The sequence below is a fragment of the Scaptodrosophila lebanonensis genome, unplaced genomic scaffold (assembly GCF_003285725.1).
Source record: "Scaptodrosophila lebanonensis strain 11010-0011.00,11010-0021.00 unplaced genomic scaffold, SlebRS2 tig00000113-arrow-arrow-pilon, whole genome shotgun sequence".
Taxonomy (NCBI): domain Eukaryota; kingdom Metazoa; phylum Arthropoda; class Insecta; order Diptera; family Drosophilidae; genus Scaptodrosophila; species Scaptodrosophila lebanonensis.
Window position 1 is genome coordinate 871,305 of NW_022060575.1, and position 11,251 is coordinate 882,555.

An 11,251-nucleotide genomic window follows, 5' to 3' on the forward strand; every position below is an offset into this window, starting at 1 on the left:
TTTTGTCAAGTTCGCATATTTTATTTGCCAGAGATTTTGTTTACCCTTTTACCCTTTGTATTATCTTACTTGTATGAAGCATCTTATCGAAATGATTACAAATCCAAATCAGTTCCAGCAATATCGCTAAAATATGCCAAAACATCGTAAATTGTGGACACAAGGCCAAACATTATTTTGCAATTTGAATGTGAAAATGTTGCGGCTAATTGCTCCAAAAATAGTTAGTCACCAAAATTTAATTTAATTTTATTGTTTGTATTATAAGGAAGCAACTTTTACACTTTATTATTTTATGGATCTTTTTGAACTTAATAAAAAATGTACTTAATGCCGTAACGAAACTCAAATGTAAAATAAATCCGTTGATGTTCGACAAATGAATTAAAATTAATGTTTCCTGGAATTGATTTCGACAACTTAATTAATTTTAGTCAAATAAATAAGAGTGGTGTTAAAAGGGTTCCGCTACAATTATTTATTTATTTATTTATTTCTTTATTTATTTATGTAAATATTCATTTATTTAACTCTTTTGTTATTTATTATTAGTTCCTAGTGCGACAAGAAGAATATCTTATAAATTATCAATTGAACGACAACCGAATTGTGGTTGAACGGTGTCTTTGATCGGTATAGCAAAGATGGGAGTGAGTATTGCTTATTCTACGTGTATACCCATTCTAAATATCTAGCCCCACCAGGAACAACAAATTCTGGAAAATATTTTCTTAGGCAACAAATGTTTCTCTGCGTGTAAGGGCAGTGGCCCATTAGGGTGGTTGTTGGTTTGGTCCACCATCGCCCAAGTGGTGATGCCGCGTACTGTCAACTTTTTTGTATTGTACGATATCTTTAGAGTTTGTGGGTGGGGTTTTGGCTTGGTTTGGTTTGTGTGGATGTGGTGGTGGTGTTGACTGCGACGTCTTGTTTATGATTTTTGTTTTGGGGCGTGTGTGTAAGTGAGAGTCAGAATGAGGATGGGAATGGGAATGGGGAGGGCATACGAATGAGCTGGCAGTTTTCTTTAGCAACTTTTCAAAATGAATTTTGTTGGTGCTGATGCTTCTGTTTGTTGCTGTTGTTCTTTTTGGTATGTTTACGGGGCGTATGATGAATATTTATTGAAATTACCAAAGTTGTTACAGCCAGCGCGAGGCAATGGCGGTGGCAACAACGGCGTCCAAATTGAATTGTGTTGCCGACTTGGGATGCTGACAATTGATTTGCGCACGAAGTAGCTGCTCCCACTCGCGCTAACCGCTCCCTTCTCAACCGGCTTTGCCTTTCCCTTCAGTTTGGCAAATTGTTATGAATTTTACACTTGGGCTGTTTCACTTGATCTGCACACCTTGCGAGTGTGCACTAATTACGACAGGCATTTAATTGGCTTTCAAATAATTGCAAGTGCACAACACATACAGCTACGCAATCATCGCATTGTGGGCAGTTCAATTGCCAACATTTGGGCACGCGTCGCATGCGTATAAAAGCCGCAGCATTTCGGCCAAATCAGCAACAGTCACAGTCACAATCTCAGCTCGAACGACAGCTCATTGGCAGCTCGTGTACTTGCGTCACTCACCAAAAATCGCCATGGCTTTCCGCTACGTCATCTCGCTCTGCGCCCTGATCGCTTGCGCCAATGCTGGCCTCATTGGCAGCCATGTGGCCATTGCCAATCCCGCTGTGGATGCTGTGGCCTCCACTCAACATAACGTGGTGCGTTCCTTTGGCGGCACCGTCTCCAGCTACTCTAAGGCCGTGGACACGCCGTACTCCAGTGTTCGCAAGACCGATACCCGCATCAACAACAACGTCTACACCCAGGCCATTCCCAAGACAATCAGCTACTCTACTCCACTTTACACTCAGGCCACACCTGTGGTGGCGAAGACGCTGAATCCTGCTCCAGTTCTTGAGAAAGCAGTGGAGATAACGCCCGCTATTACCAAGGCTGTAACCTATTCGGCCCCATCTCCGGTGCTAGCCAAAACCTATGCAGCGCCTGCACAAACTCTGGCCAAGACTGTTACCTATGCAGCTCCTGCCCCAGTGTTGGCCCAGACCTACGCGGCCCCTGCTCCCACAGTCCATTATGCCGCTCCCGCTGTTACCAAGACTGTCACTTATGCAGCTCCAGCTCCATTGGTGGCCAAGACCTATGTGGCATCCGCTCCAGCGCTAGCAAAAACCGTCACCTATGCTGCTCCTACTCCCGTGCTGGAGAAGACCTATGTGGCCCCTGCCAAGACTGTCACCTATGCTGCTCCTGCTCCAGTAGTGGCCAAGACTTATGAAACTCCATTGGCCAGCACCCACATTAGTCATGGTCCAGCTGCCACCACCTACACTCACAACGCGCCCGGCGTTTCCAGCTACGGCAGCACTCAAACGGTTCACTACTCGCCCGCTGAAGCCGTCTCCCACATGAGCTTCGATGGCTTTGGCACACACTGGGGCTTCTAGAGATCATTCACCCCCAATCAGTGGACCTCATAAGTATGACGACAGAGTTCTTGTGGTGGTGACCTTTGAAGTACGAGCAGTTCCCGGTTTGGTGACTCGGCCAACTTCAACCCAACCCCCACAGAAAAAAAAAACATGAGCTTGAGGTTCGGTTCAGTTAATAATAGTTGATGTTGATTGTATAATTAAATATTTGTTGTTAATAAAAGTAAGTCAATTGTTGCAAATCAAACGCATTACGACCACAATCCAAAGTCTCTTAGACTTCCATTAACCGGCTAAGCAGAAGAAATCTAATGAGCAATAAACGTGCAATTGTCCAAGCAGCCACAACAATAATAACAATTCATATTCGACCAAGCCGGTTTCTGCCAAGTCATCGCCATCTCAGCCACCGCCGACCTTCACATATTGCGGGCGTTTCAAGCGCTAAGCGGCTTTTCATAGCATGATCGCAGTATTTGATGGCTCCCTTTCCAGCTGACAAAAGTGGCAGGGGCTCGCCTGAGTGTAGTCGTTCGTAATTGGATTTAAAATTTTGCACGGCCTGAGGTCATTTCGATTTATCAAGTTGAAATCGTTTTTGCTCGAATTTTGAAACAGCCACAACAACTACGAGTACGAGCACAAATAATAGAGAAATAAGTTTGTCAATGCCAATGGATACGGCAGCGCGTGCTGGCCACCAGCTGAACACTTGTTGTGATTATTGTGGGTTAATTAACGGTTATTTATGCAGATATAATGTATCGCTCGATATTGCGTGGGCAGTCAACTGTGCTGTTAGCCGAAGTGCCTCTAATCTTGCCAGAGGCGCCTTTTTACATTTAAGGCAAATCATTAAAAATATAACAGATAGCTAAGATAGCTAATGGATTTTAACGAATAACGAATAGTGACAGTCCAGGGCGTGGCATGGCAACAAAATCAAACACATTGTAGATCCACATTTTAAAAATTAAAAAAAAAAATAGCAAATTAATAAACAAATAATACACTTCTGTTCATTTTGAATTGCATACAGAGTACAGAGTTGATCCAGAGCAGCAACATCAAAACCTGGTGGCAGAGTATAGACAGATTACATATTTCGGAGTTCACTTTTTGCAAAAAAACTTGACATGATAAATATTACCAAGGTCTGATTTTAAAATTGAAAAAAGTATCAACACAAATAAATATCTATCAAGGTATTTCGATGTCTGTACTATCATGTTTTTAATGGTTATTCTAATACATAATTTTTTAAGTTCCAAAACCGGTCATTTGTTTGTTTTTCACAAAATAGTTGAAAAATATGTTGGCATACTTATACAAGTATGTAAAAGAAATTGTTAGATTGTTTTAAAAATTGATTTAAAACACATTCGGCAGAACAAGTTCGAATTAAAGCATTTATATCTGAATACGTATTATCTTAAAAAGCTGCCATATATGACAATTTTATTTACTTTAGTCATTAAACTAATCAGATCCAGGCGCAGCACAACAGTTTTCGCAGAAGTTCCGATGTAAAAAAAGAATCCCAAACAGAAACTTAACTAATGATCTAGGTAGTTCTTTATAAACTGTTCTTTATAACCATCTCTGACCACCTACGGTTGTTGGTCGGGCATAGCATGGGGTTGGAGACTTTCTTTCGCTCTTTTAGCTCCTTGCTAGTAGTAAAAAGAAATTATTTTGTAATACTTAAATAAACGTCCATGGCTACATACTGTTACGTTATTGCTTAATTTGTTTGATTTGGCAGATTTGTTATCTTTAAATACATTTAACATTTAGAACAGCTTCAGTTTATTATAATTTTTTGTATGGCTATCCAGGTTGAACTAAGACTTTTATTAAAATTTAAAAATAAAGTGCAATTTAAAATAGAGAAATACTTGTTATGCAAATGATCTATTCTTTTGTGTTAATATTCAATACTTAATTCAATTCATTTTTTTTGCATTGTTTTCGCTTTTTCAAATTAGACTTATGAAAACAGAGAAAGTCGATAAATATTAATAAATTTAAATGACCGAGGACAGTTTGTTGTTTTTGCATTAAGGAGTTAATCATACACAAAAATTAAATAAAGCCTAAATTCCTTATGGTCAAGATCTAAAAAGACAAGAAAAGGGCTTTGACTACATGTTATTGCTCAAATGCGTTAAGAATTGAGTCTCTTCCATTTGGTGCCGTTTGATCATGGAATACTTAAACCATATTTGAACACCAATGTAAGTTTGTTAGCCATACGATAAGCCATAGTGTCCATTCAAATTTTGATGGCTTTCTGTGACGCAAATGCGACATGTGACAGATTTGAATCGTTTCCCTTGATAATGCGGCCAGACAACAATCAAATTAAATTAAATCAGAGTTGGGTCATGTGTCCCATGCTTTTTCTCGAACTTAAGCAAATTAGCCGCATTTGTTTGGCCTTTTGATTTGCCGCATACCAACAACATTTTCCATGACAATTACTCAATAATTTATTTCAATTTCATTTTGCATGCCAAATGCACTCACACGCCCACACATGTCACCGTTACAAGTCACAAACTGCACTTTAATTACATTCGACTTCTCTGTCTATCTGTCTGTCTGTCTGTTTGTCTGTTTGTCGGTCTGTCGGCCTATCTTGTGTGTCCTGGTTGCGGTTCTTGTCTGTTTGCCATGCATTGTTTTTGTACAAACTGCTTGCGCATGCAACTGAGCGCAAACAATTGTTGCAATGCAATTTTCGTAAACGAATTTTCATGATTTAAACAAGAGGAACCAACAATAACATTACTGTTTATTGTGTTTATGTATTTTTCGAGCCACTCACACAAACACACTCATATACAGACGCACACACACACACATACATGCACAAACCCATATAGCACTAGTGGAGTCAAAAAACTGCAGTCTGTTGTCTGTCAGAGCCTGGACTGGGACTGGGACTGGAGCTGGGGCTTTGGCTGCGACTCTGCCTGTGTCTGTGTTCGGTATAATTAAATTATGAAAGGACATAAGACGCATAATAAGTCATAAATCAATTTTACCTTCCCCACTGGTGGCATACACACATAGATATGGACAGAGCGGAGCCAGTGGTGGCCGGAGATAGATAGACAGATGGAGAGGCAGCTGTGTGTGAACATCGCCTAGACTGCCCCTTAATTTGATGGACATTATGACGACTGTGTCTGTGTCTCGACAAACAATTAGACAATTGATGCATATGTGGCCGCCGTCCTGTTTTGCCGTTTCATATCTGATATCTGATATTTGGTATGTGCTATATGTATTTGACTTTGACGTTTTTATGCCATACCCGTAGCGGGTACCTGCCTCGCCAGCATCCCCAACTGCCGAACCTGAAAGGGGTTGGCCAATGTGTCTGCCTGCATTTTATGTTGCTCGTGTCAGGCCCACTTGCAGTCTGAAGTGTGCAATTGAACCATTTGGCAGCACGAAATGCAAATGCACTCACCAGCTGTTTTCTATGTTGCTCTGTTTGTATTTCGATGCGTGTGTGAGTGTGGTTTCGTAACAAGCACAACCAAATCATTCATAGTTAAAACGCGACTAGTCCTTTGTTGTTATAAAAATCCTAAGGACATGGAAGAGAGAATGCTACAGTCGATTGGGCCCGGCAATGAAAAATCCTCTAAGCAGAAAACACTTCCGCCGTTGACTTATAAGCATGCATATAAAAAGCAAAATGTGGAAAAAATACGAAACCGTTCCAGCAATTTCGGGGAAGTGCAAAATGAATAACTAATAATTCGCCCAAAACTATTCTTAAGAAGATCTGATTTGAAAATAACGAAAATAAAGCTGCAGACTTACACATACATTTCGCATGCACAGTTTTGTTTATGTGTCTTTAGAATTGCGTACAGTATTGTTGAAAACTATATAGCTGGTTAGGCGGGTGGTATAAGTAAAAAAAAATATATACAAGTATCTACTATACCAACCATTGTTACCTAGGAATTACAAGAGTCAAGTTTGGTCAACCATTTCTGAAATCGGGAAATTCATCCAGACAGACTGATGTACAGAAGGACGGATAGATTTGTCTAGCTGTCATGCTGATTCAGAATACATACATTATGGGCTATCCTTATCCTTTTTGATTTCTATAGTTGTTCTACATATATATACAGAGTATTTCAAACTCCGGGTGTCCCGGCTTTATCTTTTTTACTTGTTATTAGATACTATTGTAATTTGAGTAGATTTCTTCTTAGGATTTCCTAGTTCATAAGGTGTTTTTTTTTTTAATCTTTATATATAGTATTCCATTGTCGAAATAAATAAGTATCCTACATAAAGAGCATGAAGAGTAATAAGTTTTTGTATTTCTTACTGACCTATCGAGACCTGATAACAATACAAAATTAAGTCAGCATTAAATAAATAATATTATTTTATTTGAAGTTAAAATATAAACAGTTCTTCACGATGTGGTTTCTTTCGGACTCTTCAATTCTTTATGGCTGCCTCTATGCAAATCATCTTTGGCAAGACAATCAAAAAGTTATTTTTTATACGAGATTCGTTGGAAATAAATAGTATGTTCCAGTTTACTTCTTCTTACTTATCTTGATAAGTCTTAAATAAATTAACAATTAATGCCTTCTAACTTTTTATCCTCAATAAAAATTTAATATCCATTGTCAATACTTATAACAAAACATATTCTTTTGGGTTAATTCCCTCATCTTATAGATTTAGTATTAGGCAAATGAATCTTTAAATTCTTTAATTGAAAAAGTTTGCTCTGGCACCTGCGAATTGTATTCGATTGAAAGAAATTTCAGTGATTGAACGTTTTTAGACAGATAACAATATTTATTAACCCTCTAGTAGGCCACGTTATGGGTGAGTTGCCCATATGAAGTGGACAGAAAAATTGAAGGAATATGAAGCAACTTGAGATATATGTTTAAAGACGCTCTTTGTTAAAATCTTTGTCACTTGATATAAAAATAGAGATGAATCTATTACATCTACGGATGGATATGTGATGACGATGATAATCAAAAACTATTACTATAGAGCATAAATAGCTTTTTTTTAGTTCACACAAGTCTATTTTTCGTTTTCTCTAAAAGAAGATTTCTCAATTTTTTTTATATCTAAATCAAATATTGTTTACAAAATCATAGGTTTCATCCAACTTATGCCGAATATTATTGTAATTTGATAAAATTAAACGAAATTTCATATTCTTTGAATTCTCACTCTAGCATTGCTTCAAACAGATTAAAAATTTGAATTATCAAGGCTAGACGGCCGACCAACTCGAGCAGAAGTAGACGGAATGAGCGGAGAATAAAAGCTGGCTTGCCAGCCATCACGATATGTCCTTGTAATGCTGTTGTAGACAAAGCGCAGTCCTTGTGGGGTGAAGGTCTTGCCTCCCCCCCTCCGCATCAGTCCGCTGATACGCATCATTGTGCTTGAATTGCAAGGGAACTCCGCAGGTGGCGGCATTCAAGAAAAGTTTCTCTGTGTTTGCAGTTCTGTAGATTAAAATTTAATTTTTAATTTAAAGACTGTTTGTGTTTTATTTGCGCCTTGTTGCGAAATAAATAAATGAACAAAAACGAACTTGGCATGGCTCGGGAATGGGGAAATACTTCCCTGGCTCACTGAAGGTCGCGAATACTTTCTCGGTTGCGGTTGTGCTGTTCACTGTTGATTTATCATTACCTTATGCTAATTTGGGGCTTTCTTGCGCTTTTATCTGCACGCCTAATGGTTAGTATATACTACTTGTGTATACTTATATATTTTTTTTCTGCGGAGCATTTGTGGTCTGCCGAACTACGTGCAATGTCAATACAAAACGATTAACATTCAATTAGCTTTTGGCTTCATCAATGATTTTATCGCTGCCATTAGGGACGACCGCACGACTGTCAGTGTGGTCGATAAGCTTGAGGAGGGGAAAGAAGAGGGCTGGATGGTTGGGCCTGAGTGTAAATTGTGGCAAATTATCATTAGTCTGTTCTTCTTCTTGTAGCTGTGGCTGTTGCTGTTTTTGTTGTTGTGCTAGAGTGTGTTTTGCGTGAGGGCACCAACAATAACATCTTAACATCTTCAAAAGGTTTTTATGACATCAGCAGCTGTCGTTGACAGATTATTGTGGCGATTATATAGGCAGAGGGCGAGACAACAACAAACAAGTAAGCCGTATGGCAACATAACTGTAGGGGAAGTGGATGGCGGAAGGGACAGTTCGGGCAAAGGCTTTTGTCGATGGCTGGTGGGCAATGTCTGATGGCTGCTTCGTGTGTTCAACTGGAAATTGTCAACAATGTTGTCGCTGGTCTTTGTTGTTCGCATAAGCGCCGGTAAGTGCATGTGTGTGTATGTGTCTGTGTCTGTGTGTGTGAGCAAGTGAGAATGTGTGTGTGTGTCTTGTGGCCATTGGCTACTTATCCTTTGATATTGAACCAGCTGTGATACTGCTTATCCATCACAGCAGAACAACAAGAAAATTTAATTATTTTAAAAAATTTTATCGAAGTTCTTGTAGTCAGCAAACTGTAATTTTAATTTTTCCACTAACTTTTAAAATATACTTATATAAGATTCCCAATGACTCCATAGTATTGTTGATCCCACAAATTGGGTCAACTATAATAGCACAATATATATATCGTATATTAGTGCTGTGCAGGACAGTTCTACGTTCTCGTAGACCTAGTACTGTCCAGAGCTATACTTATATAAATATATATTTAATTTTACTGCTGGAGGCGAATTTTCTGTATTTTATAGCGCATAGAAAACACATATTATCTTTTGTAAAATTAAATTGCTATTACATCCACATCGGCCAATAGAAAATATATAATTTCATAATGGAAACAATATATTAAATTAAGGAAATGTTCGTGAAAAAATTGCTTGCTATCCACCTGATAAGAGCTGAAAATGTTTGTTATTTTTCGTCAATCTGGATGTTCATATTTTCAATCTTCATCAAGTTATTTAAAATCAACTTGTAGGTTTTTGATTTTCAAACCAATTTTTGAAATTATTTTTATTTTACCAACACGCTTATAACAAGTTTAGTCGAATTTAGAAACTATATTTAGACGCTGCATCGCGCTGGAGGTATTCTCCAAGAAAAACGTCGCCATATGTTATTCTAAATAATTTTAATGGGGGATAAAAATATCGTAATATTTTAAAATTTTAAAATTCCAATCTGCCGTGTATTATCTGTCATCTTTAATAAGTTCGTATACCTATATTCTAACCGAAGTCATCCAAAACTGGATTCATACTTCTACCTAAATGTGCATTTGCCCAACTACTTTGCTTAAAATAAAAACTGTTTTGTTTCTTTCGATCTTCTCGGTAAGTTAGAGCCTATATAACTCTTATGGATAACGTAGATATCAACATCTGGCACAGGCACTTCTTATCGCTGAATTATGTGTGGATGGACTAAGCCTGGGAAAAGCCAATCCAAATATTCAGACCATACTCATAGTATGCATGGTAATTACGATTCTGATGCTAGTAGCCTGCCTGGTGGGCTGCGTGGCGACGTGTGTTAATCATGTGGTGATGCTCCAATTGGTGAGTACAGAACGCTTTACGAATGATATATAAGCCGCTTATCTTCCACACAGTTGGTATTCTCATTGATGGGGTTTGTGATTGGAAAATTGGTGTTATGGATCGTTGCATCACATGAATCGCCACCGGATCAGAGGGGGCTGGTTACAAACATTTGGTTCAAAGCTGTGTTGCTGGGTGCCGTGCGTATTAATTTTAGTTGCTCAAATATTCTGTATTTTTCACATACGTGTACATTTTTCAGGCTGTTGCCACAATATTTGTATCCCTCTTCTGCATGAGATTGGTAGATGAGGAGCATTTCGGGTGAAGACACAAAACTGAAATTAAATATTTTACTCTGATAAGCAAATTAGTGTTCATTAAAGCTTTAATGAGTATTTGACCGGCGACCTGCATGTACGCGTTGGTCATAAATTGCGGACCATTGGCCAAAAAGGCTCTGCAATGTTGATGATGATGACGTTGCTGATAGGAAGATGCTTGCAACTTGTGAATGAGGGTGTTTCTGTGTGTGTGTGTATGTTTGTGGGTTCTTGTGTAATCAAATTACATGCAGAATTATGGACACCCGCAGGACAAGCGGAGACGGCAGCCAATAAAGATGGCATGATAAGATTGAGCCACATTGCCATAACTGAGCAAGCTTTTCGCTCATCCGCTTTAAATGAAATTTAACGATGCACACAAATGATGGCACTTTGCATTTTAAAACACTTTACGCTAACAGTCGACAAAAGTCAAAAGTCAGCCAACAGACGCGACATTGACATTCGATTGGGCGATTCAGAGGGAAAATGCGACCCCCCTGCTCATTATACGCTTTTCATTTGACACTTTTATTGGCGCAGCTGTCCTGTCCGGCCAAGGGGCAGGCAGCATGCTGATATTTTACACTAGTCGGGTGAGAAGTGTTTTGGGGAGTGAGCAAATTAAATGTGTAATGCGGTGTGTCGGCCATTTATGCGGGTCATTTTATGGCAATGGCGATAAGAGCATTAAATTTGTGCAGCACTTCTGTTTGCCATAAAGTCGAGTCGCAGTTACCATCAGTCAGTAGCAGCGTTAGTACCACTCAGCCAATTACATATACAAGTATAAAATGAAAATACGAGTATAGCGAAGGAAATATTCCACTTACATATTCGAGTCAAATAGGAACGTGTCAAAGTGCTGAAAAGTACGCTGGCCTCGTGTGTAG

General features: G+C 38.8%; 2 protein-coding genes across 3 annotated transcripts; both read left to right on the forward strand.

Annotated features, from left to right (window-relative positions):
* Positions 1–1,441: 1,441 nt before the first annotated feature.
* Positions 1,442–2,522, forward strand: LOC115628359 (cuticle protein LPCP-23). Of its 2 annotated transcripts, XM_030524436.1 has the most exons (2): positions 1,442–1,830; positions 1,957–2,522. In XM_030524436.1, the coding sequence occupies exons 1-2, from the start codon at positions 1,597–1,599 to the stop codon at positions 2,467–2,469; spliced, it is 747 nt and encodes a 248-aa protein (XP_030380296.1). In that variant the 5' UTR covers positions 1,442–1,596; the 3' UTR covers positions 2,470–2,522. The 2 variants fall into 2 exon arrangements, with proteins under 2 accessions (XP_030380296.1, XP_030380294.1); XM_030524434.1 differs by having other exon boundaries at positions 1,442–2,522.
* A 7,175-nt stretch (positions 2,523–9,697) lies between these two features.
* Positions 9,698–10,397, forward strand: LOC115628398. Its single transcript, XM_030524487.1, has 4 exons — positions 9,698–9,825; positions 9,883–10,050; positions 10,104–10,232; positions 10,295–10,397. The coding sequence occupies exons 1-4, from the start codon at positions 9,763–9,765 to the stop codon at positions 10,358–10,360; spliced, it is 426 nt and encodes a 141-aa protein (XP_030380347.1). The 5' UTR covers positions 9,698–9,762; the 3' UTR covers positions 10,361–10,397.
* Positions 10,398–11,251: the final 854 nt, after the last annotated feature.